The 16184-nt window shown below is 37.7% G+C and overlaps 3 protein-coding genes across 4 annotated transcripts; 2 read left to right on the top strand and 1 right to left on the bottom strand.

Moving 5' to 3' along the window:
• Positions 1 to 1259: 1259 nt before the first annotated feature.
• Positions 1260 to 4514, top strand: LOC130430308 (uncharacterized). 2 transcript variants are annotated; one of them, XM_056759360.1, is made up of 5 exons: positions 1260 to 1384; positions 1957 to 2271; positions 2477 to 2767; positions 3596 to 3694; positions 4090 to 4514. In XM_056759360.1, the coding sequence occupies exons 1-5, from the start codon at positions 1297 to 1299 to the stop codon at positions 4212 to 4214; spliced, it is 918 nt and encodes a 305-aa protein (XP_056615338.1). In that variant the 5' UTR covers positions 1260 to 1296; the 3' UTR covers positions 4215 to 4514. The 2 variants fall into 2 exon arrangements, with proteins under 2 accessions (XP_056615338.1, XP_056615337.1); XM_056759359.1 differs by having other exon boundaries at positions 4087 to 4514.
• Positions 4515 to 8414: 3900 nt separating this feature from the next.
• LOC130430207 (hepatic and glial cell adhesion molecule-like) lies at positions 8415 to 12675 on the top strand. The gene is made up of 4 exons (XM_056759234.1): positions 8415 to 8564; positions 10735 to 11064; positions 11227 to 11517; positions 11812 to 12675. Exons 1-4 carry the CDS (start codon positions 8519 to 8521, stop codon positions 11967 to 11969), a joined length of 825 nt encoding a protein of 274 aa, XP_056615212.1. The 5' UTR covers positions 8415 to 8518; the 3' UTR covers positions 11970 to 12675.
• Positions 12676 to 12895: 220 nt separating this feature from the next.
• LOC130430208 (SLAM family member 5-like) lies at positions 12896 to 15385 on the bottom strand. Its single transcript, XM_056759235.1, has 4 exons — positions 14862 to 15385; positions 14245 to 14535; positions 13564 to 13849; positions 12896 to 13483 (listed from the first exon to the last, which is right to left on the bottom strand). Exons 1-3 carry the CDS (start codon positions 15301 to 15303, stop codon positions 13839 to 13841), a joined length of 744 nt encoding a protein of 247 aa, XP_056615213.1. The 5' UTR covers positions 15304 to 15385; the 3' UTR covers positions 12896 to 13483; positions 13564 to 13838.
• Between the last annotated feature and the right edge of the window lie 799 nt (positions 15386 to 16184).

The following is a 16184-nucleotide window of genomic DNA, read 5'->3' as shown; positions in this document are numbered from 1 at the left end:
TGTTATGTTTTCTATTTAACATGCATGTGAATACTCTGGTATCATGGAGTATATGTTGAATTTAAACAGAAAAATTTGTTTCAGGATGTCATGCTCTGAAGGACAGTTTTCATAGTAACCACGGGGTTCAGGGCGTTACTGTCTTGTGTTTGTGACACTTTTGGCGAAGAAAAAAAACATCATGTGAAATTCCCATTGGAATGTAACCTAACAACTCCGTCTGCTGTGTTTACTAAAGTAAAATATCGAATCGCAGTGTTAAGATATGAGAAGAACAGATTTTCACTAGGCCTATACAGTCATTGTGGCAAAATAGGTTTTATGTTGGGCACCGAACAACGATGACACCCATTGACTTGCTTTGGTTTGTGTCCAATAGAAGTGAATGAGTACCGCCGTTGTATATAATAGTCCATAAGATCTAGGTAAGGGTAAGATAAGGGGGAATTTTTCATTCTTGGGCAGTAGTTAAACCGGCCAAACCAGCAGCTCATATGATGTTTTAAATGGACAGTTCACCCCAATTAAAACCAAAAATTCTGTCATCGTTTAGTTAGACTTGACTTTGGGCATGCGAAGATCGTTTGGACCGTGGTGCAAAAATGGCCGGTCCATTTTTTACATTTCTCTATCGAGATTATGCTGTGACCTTTTGCTCTTCTTTTGGTCTCATACCGAAATGCGAAATATCGCTGGGCGGCGTTTTCGGTCAGTTGCATTCGCATTCGCATGAATTGAAGTCAATGGAGGGAAAAGTCAAGTGTGACCTGGGCTTTTTGCATCAAATGCGTCTGAATGCGTTTCTTTCTTCTTCAGAACTCAAAATATGTTTTGAAGTATGATCAGTCTGATGCCCTACTGGTGTCCTACACCATGATATCTTACACTCATCACTAGAGCACTCACTGGAGAACATTTTTTTTCTTTAGTAATTTCCGTCTTATTTCAGTTTTTTCACTCATTTACTGATAAATGTATTTGTTTATGGGAACATTTATCTATTTATACATTAAAAATGAAGTCATTTTAGCACATTAGTAATTCCACCGTACGCTGCTTAAAACCAAAAAGTTTAGCATATCTATGTGAATCAACTTAGAGTTCACATTTTTACTTAGTGTTGGTTGAGCCTTCGTATTGAAACTGGCCCCTGTTCCCTCTGTGATGTCATATTTCAGTATTCACGAGCGCTTCTCCCTGCAGAGCCAAGGGGGTGGAACAAAGCAACGCCTCCACAAAGTGGATACTTCCCCTTTCTCTTTGCTTTCAGTCTTTGACAGGTCTGCTTAAGGTGCCATGTTTTTTTCTCAACATTTTGACTCGTTTTCCAAAGTTAGCACCATAAACATTTTTATTTTTCTCTTTTTGTCCTTGGTTTTTCACGGTAAGTTTATTTTGTTTATTCTTCCTCTTTTATTTGATAAACCATGTTTTCAGTGTGTGTATACATTAACAGTTTGCTACCCTAGCAGGTCTCCGGCTTGCGTACAGTAAATTCCTTTCGAACATGTTATGACAAATAAAATCACGGTTATGCAAATGGAGATCAGTCTAACAAGAATGGAAACCTTTACCGGTTGAGCAGGTTATCTTGTTTTTTCTGAAGTCAGTTCATTTTTCGTCACAACATTCATATTAATTCTGCATTTATGTCCCTATTTCACCTACACTAGGCCTTTATTGACTCATATATAGCTGTGAAATCTCTCTCCACTTCATTCTTGTACCTTGTTTATATCCACAGTTATTTCATAATTTTTTGTTTTTACCTGGTCAAACTGTTGCTTTAAAAAAGTATAATCAAGCCCCTGCTGATTAATGTGAAAGATCCACATTACAGTAACGAACGTCACAAAATGAATTTAAGACAACAGTGTTGTTTCTAACAGCTCGATATTTACATGCCCGTGTTAGTGAAGCATAGTCATAAACTTGGAAACTGTTTGTGTTTTGCAGGTGTTGGGCTTGATCCAGATGAAGTGAAGTCAGTGTCAGTGACGGAGGGGGAAAATGTCACTATACCCACTGATGTTGTCAAACAGAAAGATGACAAGATCAAGTGGCATCATAGAGCTGAACATTATACTGGTGCAAAAGTCCAAGAAAATGGCTTCGGCATCATATCTCCAGATGGCAAGAAATGGAAGATGAATAATCAAACAGGAGATCTCACCATCACAAACACCACAACTGAAGACTCTGGATTTTATCAACTTAAGATCAGAAGAAACGACATTAACACATATAAATACTTCAATGTTACGGTCTACAGTGAGTTTTTGTGTTATTAAATGTATGAATTGTATTACATGTGTCTTCTCTTCTGTGCTTATGAAAAGAACCATTTGCAAAGCAGCTTGTAACGCTTGAAAACCATGAGATTTAGATTAGACAAAACCAACAATCACATTTATTCATTAACGATTAAAAATAAATAAAAACATTCTAAAATCTTTCTCTTTCCTATCTTTTTCAGCTCATCTCCCTGATCCTTTCACCACCACATACTGTTTACCTCGTTCTTCATCATCAGAAAGATGCGTTGTGTTGTGTTCGGTGATGAATGTGTCACATGATGTGAGTGTCTCCTGGTACAAAGGAAAGAGTTTATTGTCCAGCATCAGTGTGTCTGATCTCAACATCAGACTCTCTCTACCTCTGGAGGTGGAATATCAGGATACAAACACATACAGATGTGTGCTGGACCATCTCAAGAGAAACCAAACTCAACATGTCAACATCACTCATGTCTGTCAGCCGTGTTCAGGTGAGTCGCACATTATTATCAGTGTTTATGGAGTTGATCTGTTGTGTGACTGGATGTAAACAAAATTGTGTGACTGGATGTGTGTGACTGGATGTGTGTGACAAAATTGTGTGTCGTGTTTATCTGTATAGTGCTTTTCACAACAAACATCAAGAGATTTATTTACTGTAACACAATATGGCATGGACACACAATAAAATTCTTTGCATGTGTCGTATGCTCAAAGATATTGACATATACAGTGAAATAAAAATACATAAATATACAAAAATATGCTAATGGCCATCGTGCAACAGAGAAGTTGAAATTATAAAATGGTCTGTTTGAATACTTGATTCTGATTGGCTGGGAGGTGTGCATTAATACCCTTTAACACACGGGTAGATGCAGTCAGTTTCATCACAGTTTAATTAACTGACACATTGACTGTCATTTTCACCTGCTTGATCTAAAATGACACCGTAAACAATGTACTTGGTATAAGCGGGATAATCCACGGCTAGCCATGCATTAAAGGATTTTTAATGCTTCGCGTCTGGTGGTTCTTGACCTCCACGTCGTGCATTTAAACCCTATAACGCACGGCTAGCTGTGGATTACCTTTACATATACCGTTCAGGAATCTAACGGCATGAGGATAAAAACTGTGAGCCATGATCAGCTATAAAGAACTGACTAAGCTTCTGACTGAAAATCTCAAAGTTAGAGAAACTCTGTTTGACAATGTACGCATCCACAGAATGTTAATGAAATCTGTTCTAAAGTGATATCACTTATGCGTTACTGAAATTAAACATCTGTCTATTCTGTCTCTGTTTACTTTTGTAGATTCATATAACCTGACGTTCATTGTTTCAATTAATCTTGTGATTTGGATTATATGCATAGTCATCATTCTTGTCTACACAAGAAAACGTGACATTAAAGGTAAGTCTAACTTTCAGTATACAGCAAAGAAAAGGACCTTCAAAGATAATACTTATTATTAAGATAATGCACTGCCAGTGCTATATACACAGAGGGAGTGCCGCTGGGAGGTGTTTTAAGAGCAATTTAAGCGAAGCAAACCAAGTAATGGTAATGTTGATGTAAGGTTTATTTGTTTGTTTTCCAACGAGAAATTTGAGATGGATAGTCATTTCAGGGCGGAAGTGCATTTTCAGATTTTAAGTGAAGATTATAAGGGTACATTAATAAAAAAAACGAAAATGACCCACATTGATAAGCTATTCACTATAGACGCTGCAATATTTCATGAAAAAATGATTGTCATATTTAATGTCACTGGGACTTTAACATGGTGTCACTTTACTTTACAGCAGTTTGCAGAAGATTTTCTCATACTAAAGTAGCTCTGGGTGATGAAGAAAGTAACTCAAAATCCAGCAGCATGTTTGAAGATGCAGAAGACCAGAAGTGTCTGAACGGGACAGCAGAAAAGCTTTAGTGATACGTTTTAAAACATCCACCTGCAGTATTGACAGACTTCCCACTTACATTGAAAGAAAACTTAGTTTACCTTCATATGTGTCTTTTGTTTATTTGCATATCCTGCCTCTAAAAGTACTCACTTGGACATTCGTCATAACGTATTTTTTTTCATCTCTGTGGCATTATGGATTGTTTTGTAAAATGGTCAAGTTCACTTTGTCATAATTTGTCACAAATTTGTTTTCGTTTTTAATAAAGTGCCATGTTTATTAACTATTACATTTATTAAGTTTAATAAAATTACTTTATAAGATTATTACCATCATTACCCTCACACCTCCACACAGAAGAGAAACTCATGCCTTTTTAATGGGAAAATGATGATGATAAACAACGATATATACATGCGTTATAAATTAATAAATAAACACTCTTTCAACACTCTTTTAAAGGAAGCCTTTTGATTAAAGGCCCAAATATGGTAATATACTGCATGACATTTTATTATTTCATTTGATTTTCCATACAGAAAATGAATTCTGATGAATCCTGGAGGAATCCTAATGCAAGTGTTCATATGCGAATGTGTGTCATTGTGCCTCAAACTTCTGCATGTCAAACCTTTGAAGGGTTTTTATAAACAGGAAGTCCTCGTTTTTTGTATTTATAAATCACACTTTTAAGGGAAAACAAATATTATCCATCCGTATTTTTTTGTATATCATAATAAACTTGATTGACAATGTTAACATTTTCTGCAGTTCCCCCATATCGGCATTAGAGGTCTCTATCACACAGCTCTGTAACGTGATGACGTAACAAACATCTGTCTGTAGTGTTCGTGTCATGAGCGAGAAGATAAATCTCTTGAAATTTTGACAATTATTAGATAAGGGAAAAATAAAAACATGCTGCAGTCTGAAACCCTGCTTTCACGTCCTAAAAGAGGGTTTGTTCTCACGTGACATATTTCAATAGGGTGAGGTGTGGAATCCCATCACAGGGACGTCTGTAAGATTCATTCTGGTCATACTGCTAAAAACAATAGAAAAAAAGGAAATTAAAACGATGTGTGGGAGGGGGGAAGTCATGTGAAAAAGGTTGGCTATATATATATTAAGGTATCGGCTGACAAATGGTAATCTTTTATGTTATCATAATCAGCCGATACTACAACTTAGTCCAATATATTACAGCCGATAAATTATTAATCATTTCCTCTGTTTGAACCACTTCAGCTGATGCTCACAGTTCAAATACAGTTCATGTCTTTCTGTCGTGATCATTCACATTAACTGCTATTAGGAAAACATTGTCGATGTAGTATGTAGATTTTTATGAATGTGTAAATCATAGGAACAAAAGCATATTAGTTGAAGCCGACTGCTGTCTGAATCTTGTCTATCTTGAGACTGTTAGACTTGTGGCTATTGAAAACACCCTGTGTGATCAAAAAGTGTATAAATAAAGTGCATCAATAAATACAAACATACATGCAGAAATGATGCGATGAAGGTATAATAAACAATTAATTTAGACATGCAGTCACTCCTATCCAAATCTGCTCTGAGCAGGGTTCAAACCGGCGGTCAGTCCGACTTTGCAAGAGAGTCTGATGCCCTACAGGTGTCCTATACACAATGACGTCACAATGACGCCAAGAGTTATCTTTAATGAACCGAAGAGAGCACACGTCACTCCTCTAACTTAGAAAATAAAATCTCTAACTTAGCCCTGTATACTGTGTTAGGTTATATGAGATGACTTCTCTTTTTTTATTGTACTTATGCTGTCCCAATTGCTTCCATTGCTCAACCCCACCCAGGCCCGGATTGGCTAATCGGGAGCACCGGGAGAATTCCCGGTGGGCCGGTCTGTTTTATTGGCCGCGAGGGCCGGTGTTGTCATGACACGGTTGAAATGTGGATGCTGCTGTCCCTAGGCTGCCTGCACTCACAGCAGCCCTAATCTTTTTATTTATTATTTTACCGAAGCCCCACTCTTTTTTAGTTAATATTTTTTCGCAGCCCCACTCAGAGTCCAGCCTGCAGGTTGATGATTATACGTGATAATCTTTTGACACCCTGGCCCCGCCCCCGACAGCGGCACTGCAAGTTGCTCAAAATAAATAACGTCAGAAATAAAACTGGATAACAGAAAGCGCAAAGGCGGCGCTGAAAAGGCCAGAAGAAAAAAGAAGAAAGCTCTGGAAACTGACGCGGCCAAATGTTCTAAGCTGACCAAATTTTGTCTCAAAACAAATGAAGACGACGAGACGGCTGGTAAGCTAACAATAAGGTAGTTAGGAATATGAGCACTGCAAGATGCTAGCGGCCGTCAAACTTTTTCTTGTAGCTCTTCAGCAGCAGCCGCCTCTAGTCCAGCTTGAAGTCCAGAAAGAAATTCTCATGTCTTTGGACAATGACACCGTGATAGATAAAGTTGCAGAGACCAGTGCTCTGGTCAGGCGTTTATTAATGTTTTAGGGTTGTCCATGTTTAGTTCGCTTTGGGTGAGCGAGCTCATTTCGCGTGGCGGCGTGCACAACATTTTTTGTGACTCGAGTGAACAGTTCGCGCAGCGCCGCAGTCAACATGAAAGCTTTGAAGAGATTTTGGCTGAACAGGTACGCCTGTACAGTCATCTTTTATCATCAGTGTGTCTGTTTTATATTGTATTCAGAATAAAACAATATTTATAAACATTGCTCTTTTGAACTGTTCTTATATCTTCTCATTTTATATAACATAAAGACATCCAATGGGTTAATCTATGGCAATTTACATTTAGCAGTCCCTAACCAACAATATGTAGAAATGTGTCCGCATTATGCACAGAAATGAAAGAGTGAACAAAAATTTTGATATTAAAATTTATTAAATCAACAAACAATAGTTCGAAATGCATTTCCCCGTCCATCACACGCATCTGCTTCAGAAGAGCGTTGTATTCTACATCTCCACGTTTTGTGGCATGCAGTGGGTCAACATTCCATCTCCTTTTTAGCCCTTTTTTTGATAGTAGCAACAACACAAAATCTCCTACGTTTCCTTGTCGAGCAGCTGCTCGCAAGACGCCATTCTGAATGATCTTGCGTAATTCCGGTAAAATTCCTACTTTTCTTCTACTTCCTGCGGATTTACAGGACGATTTCGTTTGTGCGCCCCCTGTCGTTTCAAAGAATATATATAAGGCGAACGCGTCAAGTATAAACGTCTCGTCCGTTTGGGGAGTTGCACGCGCGGACAGCGGAGGCTCCCGAAGCGGAGCCAGGCTCGTGTATAAACATGCCTTTATGCAGAGGAAAAAGAGATGATACAATCATTAGAAAGTTATAATGTGAAAAAAAGTCAGATAACAGTGCAATAATTGTTTTATTATTTAACTTATGTTCTCATATTTGTGAAAAATATTTGAAGTTGTAAAGCAGCCGTTTCATTGAAAAAGAAATTATAGTGTTATTAGACATTTACTTTGTTTTATGTTTTTGTTTGATTTTTTCTCCTCATTTCAATATTTGGATATTTATGAACACTAATTCTTAAAGAAAATAGATTCTGATACTGTCCTGCTATTTACTGTTCTAATAAATCTTCATTGTGAAGCAAAACTTAGGCTACTGTAATTTCACTGAATTGGAAATTATGATATTTTTGAAAAATACAATGAATTAAAAGGCTGTAGAGAACAGTGCGCTGTTGCAGACTTATATTCTGAGGTTTTAATTATCATTATTTTAATATAGTCAGTCGTAAACTAAAGTGGGCCGGTCTAAGGCATGAAACTCCAGGGCTGAAAACGAGTCCCAATCCGGCCCTGACCCCACCTGTAGGTCGCTTTGGATAAAAGCGTCCGCTAAATGACTAAATGTAATTTGCGTAACAAGAGCACTCATTGCAAGGGAGAACATCATTTTTTTTATTATTTCTGGGGGAAAATAATCATTAAATTTGACTGAATGCTGTAATTTCACGTTCTTGTCTCTCAGTTTTTTGTTTTCTTTTTTACCGCTGCACTGCGAGAGCGCCTGTCAGTCATTATACCAGCGTCTCGTGCAGAGACAGGTTCCGCTGCGGTAAACTTCACGGATGGAATCCGATAATAACCAATCAGGAAACGCCAACATGACTGATGGAAAGTTTAGCCAATTAAACGATATCATTCCTACCATAAGGCAGTGCTACTGAATCGTGATTCAGTACACATTAGCATTGGCCATACCTACACCTACACAAACAGAATACTTTTATTTTCTTTTGTCGAAAACAACCCAGTTCAATAGACCACACCGGTCTGATCTCATTATTATCATAGAGCGCCATGAGAATCATCATTTTCCTGGGTTCGTTCTCTTTGATTGTAAATGGTAAGTCTGTATTTTATAGCTGTACTGTTTTTCTTCCCGTTGATGGACCACAGGTGTTCATAATGACACTTCAATCTAATTTGATTACATTTCAGATTTGTCTGTCAAATCACAGTTTATGTGTAGTATTATGTATCAGATATGATCTGAAAAACTGTACGTGTTTTCTGTTAATTGAGAGTTGCTGTCAAGCAGGAATACAGATGTCATCTGTAAAGCATTTGTACGGAACATCATGTGATCAGTCAGTCAACTGGTTGATCTGGTTTTACCAAAGATGTTTTGGAAACAAGGCCCAAGATCCTAACAAATATTTTTATGAATAATATAATTGAGCTAGCCCATTGATAAATATGCTTTAAATATATTGACATAGCTCATTATTTTTGAAAGATTTTTTGTAAAGTTTGGTTTAATAATTTGGAAAATAAAAGTGGCAACACTATTTCTTTCGAGTAGGAATCTGCTTTCACAGTTTGATTCGTGTAGCTTTTTACTTAGCAACTGGGATTTTGATGGATTTAAACTTATACTTTAAATCTTTTCTTTTCTCTATATAATTCCTTCTTCACCAAGATGTCACTTTAGGCAAAAAAAAAGAGCGGGTTCTATCTTTTCATTTATTTTACTTCTGTGTTTGTAAATCGGTAAAGACTTACTTCAGTGGAGCACAAAATAATATATTTTGAGAAATGTCTCCGTGGTTTTGTGCATACAATGGAGTTCAATGTTTGTTGATGGTCAACATTCTTCAAAATATCTTCTTTTGTGTTCTGCTGATGAAAGTAAACCAATGTAGGTTTGACATCACATTAGGATGAAAAATTATGAAACCACCCCCCTATGGTGGCATGGCCCAGTATGCACATAGCTTCATGTTTGCTATAAAGCATGTTTTTAACTTTTAATGTAGTTGTGCATTGACTCAAGTAGGGCTGTGTATTGACAAGGGCCTTTCTATAAGCTACTGTTCATGTCACAATACATATTTTGATAGTTTTTTAAATGTAAAAAGAAATTATAGCTGAAAATACAACTTGCTGTTGGCCACCTGGTGTATATTGTAAGGACAAGTGTAATTGATGCGCATAGACCTCTTGAGCAGAGGTACCCAAACAGTGCTCCTTGAAATCACAATGAATTGGTTTTCATCCACACCCTAAACACAACGGTTGTACATCTGTTAAAGCATAATGAACCTGTGTTCCATAAGCACTGTAAATGTGCCGGTCGTCAACATGTGTGAACCAATGAACAAGTGTCATTGGAATAATTATTTTTTGTATAGCACTGCAATATACCCAAGTGACTGAGTGGATCACCCAGAAACGGCCTTTGTGTGTTTTCTAATTCATTACTCCTGACTTATTTTTCGACGCACGTCGACTCTGAAAGATGGAGTGCCATGAACTCTCCCTCTTTTGAAACAATGTCCTCATGTGGCCTACAGGAATAAGAAAATGTGGGCCTGCCTGTCAAATTAAAGTGATACTTCACCAAAAAAAGAAAATTCTGTCATCGTTTGTTGTTCCAAATCTGTATAAATGTCAGAAAAAGATATTTGGAAGAATACTTATAACCAAACAGATCACAACACCCATTGACTCACATAGGAAAAAATCTTTTTTTTTGTTCTGTTGAAAACAAAAGAAGATATTTTGAAGAGTGTAGGACAGCAAACACTTTTGACTGCCATTGTTTTTTTGTCCTACTGTGGGAGTCAATGGGGGGCAAAATCTGTTTGGTTATAAGCATTCCTCCAACTATCTCTCTTTGTGTTTATCAGTACAAAGACATTTATACAGATTTTCAACAACTTGAAGGTGAGTAAATGCTTAAAGAATTAAAATTTTTGGGTGAACTATTTATTTAACCAAATTAACTTGGAAAAATCAGTTTTGGAGGTTTTTGTTCAATTCTGATTGACCAGTGGCTGATTTGATACCAAAGCCTTCTGCCAATTGTGTCAAAAATGGTTTGTCTAAATAAATAGCTGTATGCTATACGTTTGACTCTTGTATGATCATTTTCTTCCAAATTTATTTGAGCATTATCTTTAAAAGAATACGCAGCTTTGCACATCTCAAAACGATTACAGACAGTAGTGTTGTGTTTAATGCCTCATTATTAGCATAGCTAGTCACAAATGTTTGTGTTTGTGTGTCTGCAGGTGTTGGGTTTGGTGATTCAGATGAAGTGAAGTCCGTGTCAGCGATGGAGGGAGAATCTGTTACTCTTGACACTTATATTGTTAAACAGACAGATGATCTGATAGTGTGGACTTATGGACCTAATAAGACTATCGTGGCAATAATCAATGGAAAGGCCAGTAGTTTCAGGTTATCTGAGGATGACAGATTCAGACTCGGAGTGAATCTTAATAATCAAACTGGAGATCTCACCATCAGTGATGTGAGAACTGATCACACTGGACTCTATTCACTGAAGATCAGCAGCAACAGTACACCCTCATACAAGAACTTCAATCTTACTGTCTATAGTGAGTATTTCACATTCAATATAGGCCTTCTCACTCTTAAAAATAGTCTCATATGCAATACATCCCATTACTTTTGTTCTTATTACTGTCTGAGATTTGTTTAGCCGGAGTCGGAAATTGAGCCCGAGTGTGAAATTTAAAGAAACGTCTTATGTTTTTCAGCTCGTCTGCCTGTTCCTAGTATCACCAATTCTTCATCATCAGAAAGATCTTTATCATCAAAATGTGTGTTATTATGTTCAGTGATGAATGTGTCACATGATGTGAGTGTCTCCTGGTACAAAGGAAAGAGTTTATTGTCCAGCATCAGTGTGTCTGAACACAGTATCATCAGAAGCATCTCTCTTCATCTGGAGTGTCTGGATGATTCTGACGTCTACAGTTGTGTCATCAACAACTCCATCTCAACACAGACTCAACATCTCAACACTGATGTCTGTCACAAGTGTTCAGGTATAACATCTGTGGTATTGTTCTCCACTCTTCTGATCTTTGGTGAAATATTGTTAAGGGGTATAGTATAGGATTAGTCACATTAGGCAAGCCCACAATGAAATGAAGCAGATGAAGGTGTATTGGTTTAGGAAGTCGGAGTAAAATTTCTTTTCAGGTTTAAACTTATTTCAATGGGAAAGCGCTTAACAAACAGGATATTACATCAGGTGTTATCAGCGTCCTGTAGGGCTGCTGTAAAAGGAAGGATTGGAATTGAATATCTGTCTTTTGTCTTTCTCTTTACCATTACAGATTCTCCTGCCATGCGGGGCTTTATAATTAAAAGTATAGTTCTTCCTGTTTTCTTTTTGATCATCATCATCTGTGTCTGCATACACAACAGAAGAGGTGCTAAAGACACCAAAGATTACCATCATCTTACAACAAATGACCATCAAGGTCCTGTGTAACTGGATCTTCCTGCACCGCTCTCAGCAGGCCCAAACCGGATGAGTCTGGCATGGGAGTCGGGCACTCTAATGGGGAGGCTAAAGACCGCAGTCTCAAGCATCTGTCGCTAGAGCATCACTTGAGGTTGGGGAGTGAGGTTTACACACTGCACAGCTCTTCACTAGCTGGCCTCCGATACACTTGCTCATATTTCCTGATGACTCAATCGTAAACGAAGAAATTATGTTGCCACACCCCTTTTTTAAAGTATCCTAAAACTTATTAAAAAAACGAACACTTGGACTTACATCGACGTGATAAAACCTGACTAAAATAACAGAAAACATCTTTGGAAAGAAATATTTGAGAGTAATTGGATTTCATAGTTTGGCTCCTGTCCCGTTTGTTTACATGGAGAGGGTGGGGTTATGACCTGTACTGCAGGCAGCCACCAGGGGGCGATCAAAGAGCCCTTAGCTTCACTTTTAAGCAAATCTGAGGCACCCTTGACTGGAAAATTTTTATTCATTATAAAATTTAATATATATTTCAATGCTCTGAATTTAAATTATAATTAATTTGAGACCCCCTTTTGGGCCGTGCCCCCAGTTGAAAACCACTGCTTTAGAGGGTTTTACAAGGTTAGGGCTGAAGGTCTGGAACTTTGACTGACAGGTATAGCTACCAATCACGTTTCGATTGTGCCGCGTCATGTTTAGAGGCGTGGAAATGTTCCCGCAGTAACAGACTGGTGTGCAGTCTATCCAATCTATGTTGAGATTGGATAAGAATGAAGAAGGTTGGTACAAGAACATCACGCCTGAAGAACCAGACTACACAACCACCTTCAATAAACTTTTTTTCCACAAGCACTTGGTCTTGCGTTCTTCATTTAAGCATTCTAGTACATTGGCGAACCACCCAATGATGTTCAAAAAAAGTCAAACACATCACTAATGATAAATTCACTGTTTTATTCGTCAGTCAATAAATTTAAGGCATGTGCCTATAAACATATGATGAGTGGAACTAAATAAACCTCACACACAAACCAAACACACATTGACAGGCTCTTAGGAATAAACAGTTTGTTCACTAAACAGATCAGACCGCATGTGTGAAGAGTAAAAATAAGACCCCGACAAGTTTCATTGTGAGTGAATGATGTTGTTTGATGAAAATTGTGATTGTACTTGTAACATTGACTTTTTGTTTAAATGATTTAGAAATAAAGTAGACTTGACTTGAAATAGTTTTTTTTTAAATGTCTATCAATATTTTGATAGACAAAAATTACTTTAACTTATTTATTAGACAAAATGTAAAGTTTTGATGAAGACAACAGTTTAGAATTGATTCACAAATGTTCTTGAAGAGCAGCTCCTTCTTGAGAGGTTCTAGAGATGTGAAGTTGATGATGATTCTCGTCTGGATCTGATGTCGTAAATCAACACAGCAACAGTAGCCACGCCCACCAGAGCAGAGAGAACCAATCGGATCACAGCTTCAGTAAAACCAAAGCATTCACCACAATCTAATAAAAGAAACAATCATTTGTGATAAAGTATCATTTTAAAAGGGAAAAGAAAAATTAACCAAAAACTTTGCACATACAATGACTCGCCGGACACGACTGACGATGTGAGTTATCTTCAGATGTTGAGTTTGGTAAAAGCGTGTACAAGCAAACCGTACCATCGTGTCCCAAAAGTCCACCTTGTCACCAACGGGGTTCCTAGGGCTGTTCATGATCACCGTCAGTCCGTTCGCGATTGTGTTCACGGGAGAAACTAACATACGGGAGTTCCACAGGAGAAATAACGAAACAGATGGACAGCAGATGGGTGTGAAAAACAGGAGACAGGTAGCAGAGAGTGACGACAGCCTACCTAGTGAGGTACTGTCAATGGAGAGAAGCAAGGGATGAAAGGAGAGTTCAGCAGAGAGACGGCAGCGTCAGGCTGTATTGTTTAGTGATTTTTTATTTTACAATGATGGTCAAGTGCTACTTCAAAATAAACCAGACCTGTACGCATATTACAATTTTTAATGGTCTTTTACCAGCCAATATTACCTTATTAATAAGAAAATTATAATGGATTCTGTTTTTTATAAAAACTTTTCTAGGATGCAAATTAGCGCTTACTATAATTTCTATGTACAATGCATTTTTTCTTGTCTTTGACTGGAATCAAGTCTATTGTGTTGTCCCTGTTCAAACAATTTTATATATAAATAAATATATTAATTAACAATACTTAAAAGATCTGTTCCATAGAAAACACTGATACTCACCTCCAAACGTGTGACAGAGTTGAGTGATGTGTAGATGTTGTGTGAGGTTTGTGATGGGATTGTTGACCACACATGTGTATGTGTTTGTATCCTGATATTCCACCTCCAGAGGTAGAGAGAGTCTGATGTTGAGATCAGACACACTGATGCTGGACAATAAACTCTTTCCTTTGTACCAGGAGACACTCACATCATGTGACACATTCATCACTGAACACAACACACAACAACATGATGATGATGAAGATGATGAAGAACAGTCTCTGGTGATGAAAGGAACAGGCAGACGAGCTGGAAAATTATTTTTAAATGTTCTTAGTCATGTAGCAGATGCTTTTATTCAAGTGACTAAAAAAGAGTTTAGGAGCAATAAGCGATATGTCATACAGGAGCCATAATACATTAAGTGCCAATACAAAGTTACTGGTTTCAACAGAAGCTAGACCACTACCTGTTGAGAGAAATATTTTTTTTGTCTGTCAAGTATTCACAGAAGAGTTGGTTTTAAGTAGTTTTCTGAATGTTGTGAGACGTGGTTGACCGGACCGAGTTATGAAGAATGTTCCACCAGGAAGAAGTTGTGAATGAGATTTAAAACTTGAAGACACGTAACTCACCATAGACAGTCAGATTGAAGTGTCTGATGAGGACAGAAGGTTTTCTGCTGATGTCTAGTTTATAGCGTCCAGTGTGTTGAGTTGTGATGTTTGTGATGATGAGAGATCCAGTCTGATCATCTATCTCTACGTGATTCTTGAATCTCTCAGTATAAACTGATTGTATAAAATGTATAAAATTGGCTTCTCTGTTGAATTCAGCTATGGTGATTTCATCTGGACTCTGAACACCAAACATCCACTCCATCACATCATGACTCTGTGTTTGCGCATCAGTGTATAAGGTGACAGTGTCTCCCTCCATCACTGACACTGACTTCACTTCATCACCAAACACACCTGAACAACACAAACATTTATAATTATATTGCAACTTGTCACGCGAAGAAGCTATAATATAATAAATAAATAAGTGAACAAAGCACACATTTTTTAGATACATGAGATTTGATACGAATCCTTAGTTCAGACATCGACTGAAAAACCGAATGCTTAAAAACACAAACTTTATCACTTACCGTTAAGATGCCAGAGACATAAACGTAGCAAAACTATCACACAAATCATATTCTGAATTTCTAATGTGACAGGAAGTATCAGTAGATGGGTTAATTTTCCCCGTAGCATCATTAGGACAGCCGCTCGCATGAACGCGCACGCACAAGAACTCGCACGAAGACAGAGAGGAAACTCACAGAAGACCACGCTTTCTTTTCTGACACCCTGTATACACCGGACGCGACGCGACAAGAGACAATATACCGCATAAGAACCCATTATAATTTTACATTGTGTCCACACCAGACGTGGCGCGGTGCGGCGCGACAGTCCCATTATGCTGGGTTCACACCAAACGCGAACAATCGCGTCCCCCGCTTCATTGCTCGCGGGAAAAGTTCGTTATTTTCGTGTGAGTGAAATAAACACAAAAGAGAAAGGTTTCCCGGACATGGATTAGTTTAAATCAGGACTAGGCCTTGTAAGGATATTTAAATATTTTTTCAAAATGTTCTTTACAAACAAAACGAGAATGATGTGCATCTTGAGACAACACAGTCGCACTGATATATTTTAAGAAATGTCAATGCAAGTTGTTTTCTATCAAAACCTCTCTACCATTTTAGTTAATCTGGAATTAGGCTTGAGCCCTGTTTGGGGAACTGCGCCCGAGTGTTTAAAGATATTAAATGAATGTCGATACGGCTGCGTGAGCATAATTGAATTTTGTGGTCTGTGGACATCTGAGCACAGAGATGTGTCTGTATCCTCATCAGCTTTCCATTGATCGGCTCTGACCTTGAATCACTCACATTATTATAGTTT

The sequence above is a fragment of the Triplophysa dalaica genome, chromosome 10, assembly GCF_015846415.1.
Source record: "Triplophysa dalaica isolate WHDGS20190420 chromosome 10, ASM1584641v1, whole genome shotgun sequence".
Taxonomy (NCBI): Eukaryota; Metazoa; Chordata; class Actinopteri; order Cypriniformes; family Nemacheilidae; genus Triplophysa; species Triplophysa dalaica.
The sequence above is the reverse complement of the archived record's forward strand: the minus strand, read 5'-3'. Positions and strand labels throughout refer to the sequence as shown.

What these genes read in the sequence shown, in the direction of transcription:
- LOC130430308 (XM_056759359.1), top strand. Translation starts at nt 1,297, where the DNA reads ATGTTTTTTTCTCAACATTTTGACTCGTTTTCCAAAGTTAGCACCATA. An exon ending in CTTCAATGTTACGGTCTACA is followed by an intron (nt 2,272 to 2,476) that starts GTGAGTTTTTGT and finishes TATCTTTTTCAG; the next exon opens with CTCATCTCCCTGATCCTTTC. An exon ending in TGTCTGTCAGCCGTGTTCAG is followed by an intron (nt 2,768 to 3,595) that starts GTGAGTCGCACA and finishes TTACTTTTGTAG; the next exon opens with ATTCATATAACCTGACGTTC.
- LOC130430207 (XM_056759234.1), top strand. Translation starts at nt 8,519, where the DNA reads ATGAGAATCATCATTTTCCTGGGTTCGTTCTCTTTGATTGTAAATG. An exon ending in CTTCAATCTTACTGTCTATA is followed by an intron (nt 11,065 to 11,226) that starts GTGAGTATTTCA and finishes TATGTTTTTCAG; the next exon opens with CTCGTCTGCCTGTTCCTAGT. An exon ending in TGTCTGTCACAAGTGTTCAG is followed by an intron (nt 11,518 to 11,811) that starts GTATAACATCTG and finishes TTACCATTACAG; the next exon opens with ATTCTCCTGCCATGCGGGGC.
- LOC130430208 (XM_056759235.1), bottom strand. Translation starts at nt 15,303, where the DNA reads ATGTATCTAAAAAATGTGTGCTTTGTTCACTTATTTATTTATTATATT. An exon ending in CTTCAATCTGACTGTCTATG is followed by an intron (nt 14,536 to 14,861) that starts GTGAGTTACGTG and finishes ATAATTTTCCAG; the next exon opens with CTCGTCTGCCTGTTCCTTTC.